Here is a 15,023-nt window from a genome sequence, read left to right on the forward strand (position 1 = left end):
CTTTTTTTCCCAACATGACAATTTCTAACTACCCACAGGGGTCTGTCTGGCTGAATTTTTCCTACAAGCTGTCCTCACGATTTTATAATGAACTCCAAATCCTAATGACATTTAAAAATACTACGGCATGAACATGCAAGAACCTGGATTGATGGGACTGTTCCAGAGACATGAGAAGAAAAAAGGAAATTCTAGCTTCCAAAAGAAATGTCCCCACTGAAGTCCAGTTTGGTTTCATCCAGCTTGTTTTAGCATCTGCATTGCTTAAAACTGACACGATTTGGTTTTGAAGGGTCATTTCCTTACTCTTCTCAGATATCTGAGGCAGTTTTAACACTATGATGCAACCTAAAGCAATACTCAGAAATTGGAAGGAGGATCCGGTGATGACATCAGCTCATGGCAATAAAAAAAATTAAAAGATCAACAAATGACCAAAGCGCAGAACATCGAGGCTTTTAACAAAGGTTTTTTAACATGCCTCATTAAAAGCAAACACTCATCCTGGAAACCGTGCCACACCACCACAGCTCATTGCAGCACCAGCCCCATAAGCTCAGGAACTCAGCACCTCACAACACTCCTCACAGACTGCAGCAACAGCCACAGGGATGTTCTCCCTTTTTCTTGCTACAGAAAGTGTGAATGCCAGCATCTGAAACCTCCACATCCCAAGGCAATGTTCTATTTACCATCATCTTAACCTTTTGTCAGGCAGACAACTTCTAGGAAATGTGTGTGCTTTATTCACTTTCCCATTAGGAAAGAAGAACAGCAAAGGGTACAGCAAAAGCCCCACCGGTGGGACAGTATCCAGACTTGCTTGCATTCTTCGACTGACTTTCTCTTCTATGAAAAAACTTCAGTTTTAAAGCTTCTGCTGTGTCGTCCTTTCAAAAGCAGCCATTTCCATTAATGGCTGAAGGACTCAGGCTGTCCCTGAGCTGGGAAACACGACAGGGGCAGGGCACGGGGTCATGCACTGCCCCACATGGTTCCCAGCACTGAGCAGTCTCCCTGACACAGTTCAGGCCCACAGCAGCCAGCACTGTACCAGATAACACCCGGCTACAGCTCAGGGGCCAGCAGGCAGCACAGGCTGCTGACAGGAGGCAGTCAGGATCGGGCCACGTGCTGCACACATCCATGAAAAAATGCATAGACATCCATGATCAACTCCACAAGATCAATCATTGTTTTTTCTAGGACTACATCCAGCATGAAAAATGACCCCCTAGATAATATTTAAATCACAGATCACAGAATGACCCGGGTTGGAAGGGACCTCAAGGATCATGAAGTTCCAACCCCCCTGACTGGCAGGGCCACCAAACATACACCTTTACTAGATCAGGTTGCCCAGGGCCCCGTCCAACCTGGTCTTGAACACCTCCAAGGACGGGGCATCCACAACCTCCCTGGGCAGCCTGTTCCAGGGCCTAACCACTCTCCTAGTGAAGAAACTTTTAAACTAGAGATGGGCTTCAAAATGACTGAATTAAAGAGTGGGAGAGTCACATACAAACCTTAGAGCACCATGCCACACATTCCCAACTGAGCTGCATCTTTTCTGGTACAGTTATCTGCAGAGACATGCTCATTCCAGCTGGGATTCAGCTGCCACCATTCCCTTCTGACAGAGCCACAAAAGCCACTGCCCCCATGGCAGGAGTGAATGAGTGAGCGCCTTCAGGCCCTCCAATCCACAGGGCAGCATAATAACAACAGCATTAATTAGTGCACAGAGTGGAGAATTCACACAGCTGGCAGCAAAACACACCTGTGGTCATCCCAGTTCTGCTCATAAGCACAGGATCTGTGCAGGCATCTGGGGTGATGCCACATTGAGAGATTCACAGTTGAACAGCAGAACTAAACTGAAGGTAAACTGAGCTCCTGGTGCTGAAGAACAGATGCTCATAGCTTCACTACTAAAACGTTCCAACTTGATATTCTTCCTGTTGTCCACTGGAGATTATTACTGTTTTTCCTTCATTGTCAGTGCCAGATAGATTGAAAAAAAAAGGCAAGAGGGAATAAGAAGAACCATGTGTTTTCAAGACTGCAGCTCCCGCCTATTAAATGTTATGGCTACATCCAGAACGCTACTTACCCAGCTATAGCAGTGGAAATACTTAGCCCAATAAAAGGAAAAGTTCTAAGGATCTTCAGGCTTGTTACTTCAGGACATCCCTTGCAGCGTACAGTGTTACAGTATTATAATCAAATATTGTTTAGATGATTTTTAAAAACATGAATAAAATTATTCCAGATGTGAAAGTCTTTCGAGGCTGGTGAACTCAACACCACTTCAATTCTGGAAAGATCACAGGGCTTTAGAATAGCTGCAGAAGCAGGTTTTGTTCTTCAGAACTGCTGGAACTCACAAGGCTGGATACAGCACAGCCTCCAAATGGCTGAGGTGCCCTACACAGTCTCAGCCTTCTTCACACTAAATCCTTTATGCCACAAATTTGCTTCTTCCATAGTTTCTAGGGCACTCTTTCTAGCTGTGGGACTGTAATCCAGCCCTATCCAGCAGAGTCCCTAACCATTTAAGCCTGAAATCTACGTCCAGTTCCAACTGCAAGTTTCAGTTCCAACCGACTCAAATATGAATTAAACTCAAAAATAATGTGTCCCATGAAACTATGTTTGTACCTATGCGCTTCCATAGAGAAAATAAACATAAATCACTGTCACCCAATGTTGCAGCAATACTCTGATACACATTTTTTTCTACGTGGACATCAGTTTTGCACAAGACCCTTCACAACCAAATGCCCCCAAAATCTTTTACAACAGATGGTAAAGAAAGAAAAACACTTGCTCTTGGCTTTAAGTTGTAGCACAGTGCTCCCAAAGTAGCGATTCCATCTCTTAAAGTCTAATGGAGTCCAACTTCAATATAGTAGGTTACATTAACCTCAGCCTTGTCAATAATACATCACGTCCAAAGCTAATACTTTCTTATGAAGCCACATGCAGCATTAGTTTCCTAAATCTAAGAGCGATATCTCTGACCTGAGGATGAATTGATGCTGGGTACATCAAGATGGAAACACAGTACAGTTTTTCCCCAGCACGGGAAGGGATTGTCATCTAACAGGAACAGCTTTGGATTTCAAAGCTCTTTTCCTTCCATCCTAAGACTTTGTGAGTATCTGTGTCCCTGTCTGCCAAACTGAACTTGCCTCTCATTATTTTCCCCACCAATTATATGGTCTGAATTTGCTCCAGCTTTAAATTTGGTTCAGTGAGAGTCAGAGCATTTTGTAACAAGATGTCCCTACAGAGATCACTGGATACTACAACTCGAAAGGCACAACGTGTTAAAATAAGCCTCACAATATACACAATGAAGTTTACTTTATTCACTGTGTATTTTGATATACTAAGCGTTATTAACATTAATTGTTCCAAGCCAAAAGACATTGTTGTAAACTCAGCAACAGCAGCATGTAATTCACTTCATGTGAAACATAGACATCACAAATGTAACTGGAATAAAGATATTTGTTAAGTCAGTATCACAACAAAAGCTTTGGTGATTCATTAGAAAGGGTGTAAACCAGCACAAAACCCAAAGCTCTACCAAGAAGGAATAAGCAGAGTAAGGTCAAAATGATCATCTCGTGCCAAACAGCTGAGGCTGAACATCAAGAAACCCCCCATACTTTGCCTCAATCTAAAGGGCCGCCCAGTGACAGCCATCTGCCTCGTGTCCCTCCTGACCTCAGCAGTTATTTCAGGAATTGGAAGCACGGTGGGGAAGGGGCTCACACTTCAGATCCACGAAGCAGAGAGAAGTCTGTGACTCAGGATGTGGGTAACCCATGCGAGCCTATGGCTATGGAGCTGCTTCTGCAGATACCATGCCCTTAAGTGGGAAAGTTTGCTCATCTGAGGAGTCAGCGTGTGCCTCTTCCTTCCCCATCTTCTCCACACACATATCCCTTTTTATTTCAATATACAGACATGGAGAAACACACAGCAGGTAGAAATAATGAAGTTGCTGTACTACCCAAGTTTTACAATGTAAAAAAGCAGCTTCCTTCAATAGCAACAGAAGTAAATCATTGCCTTAAGAGATGTTTCCACGCCTTCATTTTTAGGTTCTCTAAGGTATCACATTTAACTAAGCTACATGCTTTTACATGGAACACACAGGCCTTATCCAGTTCTGCTTTTATCCCTAAATATTCGCTATTTCATCCTATAGAGACACTTCTCACCCTCCTTACAGCACAGGGACCAGGTGCAAACAAGAACACCGCACCGGGCTCTGCAGACATTTCCTCTCACTGCTCAAACAACCCAAAGTTTGCTCTGCTGTTCAGAGCACATGAAGCACCACAGTGAAGGGCTGGAACACAGCGAGATTTTACACCAGGGCTTTGCTCCTTGCAGCCACTGTATTTTCAAGCAGATCAAAGAAGCAAAATGCAATAGGAAAACAGTGATACTTCAGACCAAGTTGAGTGGATGAGAGGTTTGCTGAAGAAAACAACATGATGGATGCTAAGAGGAAGATGAAAGAACGGCTTTGAAAAGCTGCCCAGTTAGATCTAGTTTTTCACACCTGACTTACAGGCTCCAACAGGGTAAACAGGAAAAAGGCATTTCAGTCCTTGGCTGGTGTTTACAGAAATTGATTATGAATCACACGCATTAAGGCAATGCTGACCAAAAAAACCCAACTGCTCCAGCCTTCTTCTGCCCTCCCTTCTTCTGCCTTCTTCCTACCCTACTACCAGTTTTGTTTTCACACAGTGGTACCAAACATATATACATATATATATATATACATATATATATATATATATATATATATATACTTCTGATCTCTTCATTTATACTGGACTCTGTTCTTTAAGCAAGCAGTGAAAATGACAAAGATTTGCTTTTTCCATGCAAAAAGAGATGCTTGCTCCATCTGTGACAGTTGGGTTTAAGTTAAACTCTCAGTATCAGTCAGACTGAAGCACATGCTTAAAATGCTTTGCTGAATTGGGACCATACCCTGCATAACTTCCTTTTGCAAAAGCTATGTCCACCTGCTCGCTGAACAGTCAGGAGACAATGTGGATATGGAAGCTCTTTCATATTTAAAAGCTGTGTTCACAGCCCCAGAATATCATCCTTCTCTCTTTGTACATCCCTTCTATAGAGCAAGAGGAACCTGGAGGCTGGGGGAGAGCGAACAGCATGAGGACCAACACCCAGCTGAGGACTGCAGCCACCTCACAGCACACAGCTCCTTGTGGTGCTTCCCCAATGCCAAAGCATCTGAAGGCTGCATTCCTGCTCGCTCTGGAGGATTAATGACTGCATTGCTGGCTTAAAAACAGAAGCGATATTTAACTGCACGATTCCAGCTGCAAGAGACTCTTAATACAAGTTTCAATAAAAACGATAAATGATCTCAACAACACTCGAGGTATTTTTGTATCTAGAATTGGTATTAATCAGTAATCAAGCAAAATGCTTTTAAAAGCCACTGAGATCTGTGTGCTTTTCCTGATCCAGAAAGAACCAAAGGGGCTTTTACCATAGATATAATGAGACATGCACTTCTCCCATACCAGGGAGAGCACCAGGAATCATTCCACTGACAGTCACACACCTGAGTGATGCTGATAATGACACCATTAAAGTTATCACAAGCAGCCTTACCCACGCCTGGATTCTAGAGCATTTACATAAGATGTAGATTTACCGCCACGATCAAGGTGGTGGTAACAGTAACATAAAGAGAAATGGCTTCAAAATCAAATCTCTGCTCAAAGTGTTGTGCTTCTCCTCTCACAACGCACTTAGGTTGACTATCATGGTGTGTGTAGCTTAATTATAACTGAAATTTAAACATCTGGTGAACTCAGCTGAGGAACTACCATGGAAGAGGCACAAACTACCATGGAAAAGGCTCAGAAGGTCACTGAGAGAAACACACACCGTGTGACATCCTGGAGAGAAGTAAAAGGAAGCATAAAATCACTGACAGGTGATAACGTTGGAGGTACAGCATAGAACGGCTGAGGTTAGCAGGAGCTCTGGGCCCATGGCACATCGTTCTAAACAGCAGCGCTGGGCAGGGCAGAAACAGGAATCTTTATATAGAACTCAGAGCAGTAACTCAGCCGCTGACAGTCACATGAATGCAGCCCTGCTGAACACAAACAGAATCTTTCTCTGGTGTTAGGCTATTAGAGAGATAAGGCTCCACTTTGGATTTAAAAGACTTAAACTGACAAATGATCTTGTTTTTCTCCGCCGCTCTCACTGTGGCACAGGACAGGATGAATCTCAGCACTTGCCGCTGCTTATATAACAGGTGTACTCATGCATATGCAAAGATGATTTGAAGATACAGTTTCTTATCCATACTTGATGCCTGAACAACTTAAATGTACCACATAGAAAACATTGCAGGATCTTTGCAGGTAGTTTCTTTATAATTGCAGGCTACGTAAGCTGTATTTTTGTTTAGTGTAGGTTTCATGCGGATAAAAAAGAAGGGAAAAAAACCCACCACTGCACAGTGATACTATCAATGCATTTTTAGATGGAAAATAAACGGCATAACTCCAGATCAGATTTCAGGAAATTTAAGATGCACGTTTCTCTATAAATATCTCAGCCTGCATGTAGAATATCCTAATTTGGCTCTGAGCAAACATAAAGTAGAATTAAAGAGTTATAACAGCAACAAGAAAAACAAAGATAGAGCGCAACGAGCAAAACACACATACTTTAGCCAAGCGTCGTTACAACCAGCTTCATGAGGCTGTTAGTCCAAGTAAGAAGCCTTTTTTATCAACTTAAGAATGAAGACTTCAGTGTTGGTCTGACACTTCTCAGGAGCATTCTTTACACAGAAAAAAGGTTATTGCAAAAGGGTATAGCATGAACTATCTACAACATGATCCTGCATAAAGGCCTGATGTTTGGGAGGGCTGGCAGACAGACAACGAGGGAATTTTGCTCATGGAACTGAAATACAATGGGTGGGGATGGCTGCCTTACCACAGCCTGCAATAGTAGGGCATGACTGCTCTGCAGAGAAACCCCAGAAGTCAGATTTCAATGAAACAGTGGAATCAGGGGTAAGTGCAGAGAGGTGAAGGGAAAGAAAAAGTTAAAGGCTGTGGAACATCACAGCCTGGCTGTCTCCCTGTCGCACAGGAGGAGGTAACACTGACCACGCGCCATCATTGACAGAGCACCAGAAGCACTAAGGAGCTTTTGTGATCATGGCAGCTTCCAGCAAACAGTAACACCTTCTGGAAATCCAGACTGCTCCTCCAGCCATTAAGGGGCTGGTACTTTCCCAGCAGTTGTACATTTTGCCTCTTGCTCCATGTATGTGAGGACCATGTCTGAAATGCATGTTCTCTCAGTACCAGGACGGACAAGACACAAGGAGTATCTGTCAGACTGTGCCTCTATTACACTCCCAATCCACAGATCCCTAAATATCACAGATTGTTTCTGACTGTTTGCAGGCACAGCTTTAAGTGGAAGTACACCCAGCAGCGCAGTCCTGATGCCAACATCACTTGCCATTTATTTTTAGGTAAACCGGGCTTCAGTCTGAGGGAAAAAATAAATACAAGAATTTCTTTTGGCATGCCTCGAACTCCCTCCTTATTTAAGCCCCTAGGAACGAAGGTTCTGTTTTTACATTGATTAATGCCATACTTCTGTTTTGGGGAGACTTACAACACGACCTCTATGGTAATTCCTATTGTAGTCTTTGCTGTATCTCACTACAGGCTTCTAGTGTACCCACAAGCAGAACAGTTCATAAAGAAAGTCTGGAATTGCATTTATTACTTACCAAAGTCGACCAATTACAACAACAAACAGTCAAAGTACAAAGGAAGCAATAAAAATAGGCAATTTGATGTGTGTCAGACCTAACGCTGTAGGTTACACTTCCCTATCAAAATATACAGTAAAACATTCTGCTGGTTGGGAAAACCAGATCACCGCCGAGGAATAATAAACAACTTTAACCAACAAGAGGACTTCAGTCTGAAATCCTTTGTGCCTCAGAAGCACAGAGGTCCAGGACAAAAAAAGCACAAAGAGCTGATGCATGAACCAGCCTGGAGCACTCCCAGAAGGACAGAGAAACAGGCACCAATGGAAAGAAGTCCAGCCTGCCTGTATTTGTTGCTGTACAAGTGTAGGACGGAGGGAGAACTGTTGCAGACTATGTTACCGTAAGCTACCAAATGTCTCCAGCAATGCAGTAATTGATGGCAGTGTTTAACATCACTGCGCCCATTTCTGGCTGAAGGCTCCTTCACTCACTGGCTTCATCCGAATTATTAAGAAGTGCAACACTTTTACTTAAAAGCCAATGATTAAGCTGTGTATAGTAAGTATTTAAAGACCTTTTAAAACTCATGCTTATACAGAAGTCACCTGAGCTACAAGTAGAATATTTAAGCAGTCCGTGCGGAAGCAAGTATTAATACATTGACTATATGTGAGATCCTCTCAAAGTGTGAGATATTTACATCTCTACGGCGCTCAATATTGATTTTTTAAAATTACTACTGCAAGTAAATGTCAAATCTTCACTACTGAAAACATACAAAACCTGCAGTTCTCAAGTGCTGCAGTGCTCTTTCAAGTTACCAGGAAATTATACCTTACTATACTGGACCAAACTTGGCTGTACAATGGCGTTATGGACGTCCCAGTCACACTGCATTTCTGGTCAAGAGCAGAGTTCACTGGAGGACGCATTATCTCCACGCACATACTTCTTACACTCAGTATTTCTTAGAAATGAGTCTTCTATCAAGTGTACCATCAAGGGCACTTCCTTTTTTTAAAGCCATTGAGTCTTCTTTTATACATAAGCATTTCAGTGTTTATCTGCCCTTACTAATACTTTGTCTTATCTCCAATCTGAATTTGTCTAATTTCCTTTCCCAGGAGCTGGTTCTTCTCATGTTCTGAACAGCGAATACAAACAGCTTTCCACTATCAGCAAATGCTCCTCCTTCCCCAACACAAGGGTTGTCAAATAACCCAAATAAACTCTCCAGCTTTCTCCTGGCTCCCAAGGCTCACTAGTGCTGCTTCAGCCCCCTCTGTCCCACAGATCCCTTCTGGATTGTTTTATCAAAGTCTGCGATATGAATATTTGTACCACAGATGGAACCTTGGGACTGGAATGTTCAATTGCATTAGATGATCAGCTGGGTCTCTTTTTCCATTAAATGGCAATAGATGTATCTTGTAGCCATCCTGCTGGTGCTATGTTTCATCCAGAAGGGCCACACAAAGTAATGGTGCAGCTCCGAGGTACCTCCAGGCCTGGCTGTGCAAGGAGGCTACTGCCAGAGCCTCTTTATCTTGCCTGGATGTTTATGGGCACACAGACATCCACACACTCAGAAAAAGACCATCAGTACTCTATGCTCAGGTCTCTAAACCAACCAGAAACCTTAAAACCTTTACTAGTCTAGGCCGACTTTCAAGCAGCGGCCTATCAGTGAGACATCAGGCTTCAACACCCGCACTGCTAAGGGCCTAGTTCAGCCTTCAGAAAGCAAACAGCACTTCCACACCTCCAAAAGTCACAAGGAAACACCTCTTTCCCATTCAAATCATCAAAGTACTTTGTAAGAATTGCTTCTCTCATTCATCCAGCCATTTAACAAATGATATGCTCAAAAAGAGGCCACTGAGACGAGACATCATATACCCTCCAACGTTAGCTCCTGCCGTAAAACACTGTGACAATTATATACACACAGGCACTTAACAGAGCTCTGAACATTGCAGGTTAGATGTCAAACAGGCTGCTATGTCTATCAAAGCGCCAAGCACAGCAACTGATCCAATTCTCAGCCAAGGGATTACACCAAGCAGCGCGGATCTGCCCTCCTTCCCTCAGGCTCCATGCACAGGCATTGGGATCTCCAGAAGAAAAAGGAGCTGGAGGTGGAGAAAGGCAGAATGGGATCATCAGGACTCAGCCAAGAATGAAGCTGAGCCACTGGGGAGGTTGGGAAATATACATGCATAATGTGAAATGGATTAAGAGTTTGTGTCAAATCTGCTATGTGCTGTGCTGGATTCCTGCACTGCACTGACTCATCCTGCCTGACAGTTGCTGGGGAATTAAAGCAGTTCTTTTAAAAGAAATCCTATGTCCTGCGTGATGCCTTATACAAACAGCCTCTTAAAAATCAAAATGCAGCCAGTGCATGTTTAAGTATAGAAGAGCTACGGTACATTGAGGATCATCCGTATCACACCACAAACATCCATTCCGAGCGATGAAAACCGAACTAAGTCTATTGATGTCCCCTTAGAGAAACATTGATCCTTCTGCTGCTCTCCTCCCCAACCCAAATCCTCCATCACAAATTAGTTCATTATATCTGCCTTTTGTGCAACAGGAAAATATTTTGTCCTGAGAAAAACTAAACACAAAGGACAGAGGAAAACCAAACCTGACTTTATTCAATATGGAAGAATATCTGGCTTGCTAGAATAAAGGCTATTCAACTCAAAATGACAGCATTCCCCTTATAACAACAGGCAGGTCAATATCCTCCTAGAGAAGAAGAACACGGTGACTAACAATCTGATGCACTCACTGGGCTGTTGCTTTGGCAAAGAGAAGCAGCACGAGGCTCCTGCAGCAGCACCAAATAGACACTCCCCAAAGCTCCTTATTACGCATGATCCTGCTGTAAATGCGCTGCTCACCACCTGCTTTGCCTATAAAACTGACACCCCACCGGCAATTTTCACACATCCTTGGAAAAAGTTGTTCGAGCGCGGCTGTTGTGTAATACAGTAAAGATCATTTGAAGCATCTATTAAGCGTAACCCTTGGGCATCAATGCTGCTCAACATCAGCTGGCAATAAAGGTATATTTACAGCGTGCCTTCGGGACAGCTGCTCCGGGAACATCCTGGAGATTTGCATAGTCTGTTTTACAAGGCACTACAATGTACTTCAACTGAATGAGTGACAGCGAAGCCTTCTGACACAATAGTATCCACTAAGAGCCCTTAAGTAAAATGAAGTGGGGAGATAAAAAAAAAGACTTCAAATTCCAGCGCCTTTAAATGCAAATTGGTATTAAGTCATGAGTGAATTTAATCTGTCTTTAAAACAATCAAGGAACTCTCCCTCTCATATGTGAGCACCATCCAAGAAACAAAACAGCTGATGAGAGGAGCTTCCTCTTACAGAGAAAGGAAGTTGCTATCGCTCTTGATTTTATCACAATTCTCATGGTAATTGATATATTTTCTTAAAGCCTCAGGGCTAGTATCTAGTATGAGAGGATTTCAGCTTTATGTGTAAGTCTGGACTGAAAACATGAGCCAACTGCACCAAAATGACTCAAAAAACCAACAATAAGCAAATAGGAGTATTGCATTTCTTAGCTCACTGCTCAGCCAAACTCAGAAGGTACGAGCACTGCCACTGTGCAGGTTGGACCCACCTGCTAAACACCATCACTGTGCAGGTTGTGCTAAGCAGGGTGCTGCCATTCAAGGAGTGAATCGGAAAGATGACTTTGTGTCCCAAACACAACCAAACAACAACCCAATCAACCCCAATTCATATCATCAAGCCAGCAGATACAAGCAAAGCTGAGGACTGAATTAATTAGCTGAGCTCACCTTCAGAGCCTTTGGGAGTAAGTAACCATTCATTAAAGATCTGCTGATATGTTTTGCAAGTAGCCTTTGAAGAAGGGCTCAAACAAAATCTCCTCTACCTTGTGCATTTGAAATGAAAGAGCATTGGATGCACAGCGTGGAATATGGGTAGAGCAGCTCAAGGCAGGACGTTTCTCACATTTTCCACGTGGCGTCTGTGGTTCTTTTAACTGTTTCACCTACTTGATCTGACACCTGGATAGAATATTGGAGAGCACCTTTTCCCAACTGGTTTTCCCCCAGGATGTAATTGGAAGGGCAGTATAACCCCGTGTGCCCTTAAATGGAGGGGAAGACCAGGAAAGTATTTTAGGGGCTTTTTGTGCTTTTTAATTCTTAAGAGTTTTTAAGAACGCAGGGGCTCTGAATTACATTAAGAAAAAACCAAAGTCCAACATATTTTAAGACTTCTGGTATTATTCAATGAGTTCTTCAGTTACCAACCCCCCGAGCTATTCCAAAAAACCAAGATGATTCATCTATTTCCATCCAGTGCAATTTTATACATAGTTAGAAAACTAAAGCCTCGTAAAATCCTAAGCAGCCCTGAAGAACAAGGGCTGCAGAGTGACACGCTGATTGCATCAGCCCAGAAAGGCTGCAGCTTGGAGCACTGCAAGCATCGCTACGCTCAGTGGAAACTACTACAGAGCATCAAGAAACACGTATGCAGCGTGCCAGCCCTCCGCACATCCAGTCACACACAGCAAAACAAATCTCTTCAGAACACTGGGCTGGATGAGGAAGATTCCACCACTTACTTCTAATGCCCTTCAACAAGTTCAAGTGCTGCTGCGTCTCTACGTTTTGATAAACACGGAGGCACTTTCCCCTCCCAAAATGAAGTGAGAGCGCCATAAAGAAGTGTGCTACCGCTGCCTGGAGCTGAACATAAAATCACATACCAACACATCAACTTGAAAGCCATTTCCAGCACTCGTCAAAGCGCCAGGCTACCAACATCATTCACTCTCCCACACGGGGGAGGCTACGGGCACACGCGCTCTGAGGACACTTGGGAAGCGTTTCTGACTTTAACTGATCTTCAGCCTCTAAACGACAGAAATGAAGGCAACTAAATCTAACATGGTGATCCTCATTTGCATCCATAGTACAATGTAAATAGCAATGTTTGAAACAAAAAAAGACGCATTCAGACCACAACAAAAGGGAGGTGAAAGGCACCCGGCCTTCCCACAGTAACCACTGGGTTAGAAGTGCCACAGAAACCATTTGGGCAGAGCACAAAGTAAACGCCTTCCAGACAAACTCCAAACCAACCAGCAGCACAGAAGTGCCCAAACGCTCTCCGAAAGGGCACTCTGCCCTATCTCTTAAAAGCACGTGCTACGTATCACACAGCAGCCACCGCATGAGCTTTAGCTACAGCATCACTGCTGTGAGATCAGTAAGGAAACCAGAATTTGGCTACAAAAAACCACCACGGTCAGATCTATGTGTGCAATGACTGCTGCAATTTCAGCATCACCCGACTGCTCCCTACAACCATCCCCGGACCCCAGAAAGCCAAACAAACCAGGACACCACACACATTAAGCCTCTGCCCTAATGGCATTTCTGCACGTGCTGGAGCAACTCACACCGTGTGCACCTCTGGCACCAGCAGGAGGCCTCAACCTGACCAGGTTAATCACATATATAAAGGGATGGACATTCAGGGCCTAAAAACGCATTGAGTAGCCTTGGAAACAACTTAACTCCGGGTTGGTATGGTCAGACTATGGCCAGTTCTCCACAGCAAACAATCAGTACCAAACCTACTAATTGTAGTCACTGTAGTCACAGCACACGGAATTAGCAGATTTTTGACCGATTTCAATAGGTTTGGGTTTGGTCTTCTCGTTTTAATTACCCGGCACACAGTCAGTTACACACCCCACACCAAAAAACACAAAGCAGGGCTGTCAGACACGAGGTGCGAGCAGCCCTCCGTGCCAGCACCGCACACAAGGCCACGCGGAGGTTTCCTTCTCTTATATCGTGTTTCCAGGGCAGCCTTTGGAGGAGGGAAGCGATGGGGTGCAACCAGCAGCACAGCGGCTCGCTCTGCTCAAAGCGTTAAGGGGAAGCACAATGTCAACAGCGGCTCCTCCCCGCCGATGTTACGGGCCCGGGAGCCTCACAAACCGTTACACACGGGCAGCACGAAGGCGGCCCCACGCACCCAGCGCTGCAGGAGCCGCAGCCCGTCAGTGCGGATGGGCGCTGGGATCCGTGCTTTTAATACGAGGCGCAGCACCCACGGCTGCAAACGGGGCTGGGCTGAGGGCTGCGGGCCCAGCAGCCGCACCGAGACGGAGAAACAGCCCCAGAACCGCATCTATGTCGTTTCCTCGCAGCGTTACGCTGCACATGACCTTATCGCCCAGCGCTTCGTTACACCGACACACGCCGAGCCCGACGCGCGGACTCGATGCCGCCCCTCGTGCAGCCGCGCAGCCTTCACGCGTGCGGCGCATCCCGGTGAAGCCGCCTTTCCTCCTCTCCTTTCCTTTCCTTTCCTTTCATTCCTTTCCTCCTTTTCTCGGCAGGACACGAACCGCCCCGAGCGTTTTTCCATCTCCCATCACCGGCCGCACGGACCCCGCCGCTCCCCGCTCCCACCTCCCCCGCGCCGCTCCCAGGTGCAACGATCCCTCCCGAGCTCCCCCCTCTCCCTCGTTCCCCCCGCGGCCCGGCGGGCAGGGACGGGGCGAATGCGGGGAGCCGCCCCTTTACCTTCGGAGAGCTCCAGCTCCAGCTCGGCCAGCCGGGCCCGCACCTCCAGGGGCAGCGACACGCTCTCGAGGCTGCGGTCCGCCATGCTCGCAAGGCGGAGATGGGCTCTGCCCTCCTCCCGCTCTCCCCCTTTGTTCGCAGCAGAAAAGGGGCGAGGGAGAACGGCGGGGCCGCGCCGGATGCCAAAGTCCCTCCGCCGCCGCCTCAGCGGGGCATGCACGGGGGAGGCGGGCCGCGCTGGGGACGGGGCGCGGAGGGAGGGAGGGAATGCGGAGATTTCTCCTCTCCTCCCCTCTCCTCCTCCTCCTCCTCCTCCTCCCTCGCCGCTTCCTTCAGCGGGGCCCCGCCATGGCCGCTCCCGCCGCCGCCGCCCGCTCGAGATCGCTCCGCATCGGCTCCCAACGCGCCCGGGCCCTCGCGCCGCCGCCTCCCCCCTCCCCGGCCCCGCGGCTCTGCCCGCCGCGACTCGGCCCCGGCCCCGCTGCTCCCCGCCTCGGGCTGACGGCGGCGCCTGGCGCTGCGGTGCCGCTGCCGCGACTGACTGACTGACTGACTGACTGACTGACTGCCGGCCG

At 46.0% G+C, this 15,023-nt stretch overlaps 1 protein-coding gene across 6 annotated transcripts in view; it reads right to left on the reverse strand.

Moving 5' to 3' along the window:
* The window catches only part of DIP2C (disco interacting protein 2 homolog C), a 255,726-nt gene extending 240,907 nt beyond the window's left edge, over positions 1-14,819 (reverse strand). For 3 of the 6 annotated variants that reach the window (XM_015853070.2, XM_015853073.2, XM_015853069.2), the window contains exon 1: positions 14,449-14,818. In XM_015853070.2, coding sequence (XP_015708556.1) covers positions 14,449-14,533 — 85 coding nt within the window. In that variant the 5' untranslated portion in view covers positions 14,534-14,818. Of the gene's footprint in view, positions 1-14,448 lie in introns of all 6 variants that reach the window. The other 3 variants (XM_015853072.2, XM_015853074.2, XM_015853075.2) reach the window with 3 other exon arrangements.
* Between the last annotated feature and the right edge of the window lie 204 nt (positions 14,820-15,023).

Source organism: Coturnix japonica, chromosome 2, assembly GCF_001577835.2.
Source record: "Coturnix japonica isolate 7356 chromosome 2, Coturnix japonica 2.1, whole genome shotgun sequence".
Classification (NCBI taxonomy): domain Eukaryota; kingdom Metazoa; phylum Chordata; class Aves; order Galliformes; family Phasianidae; genus Coturnix; species Coturnix japonica.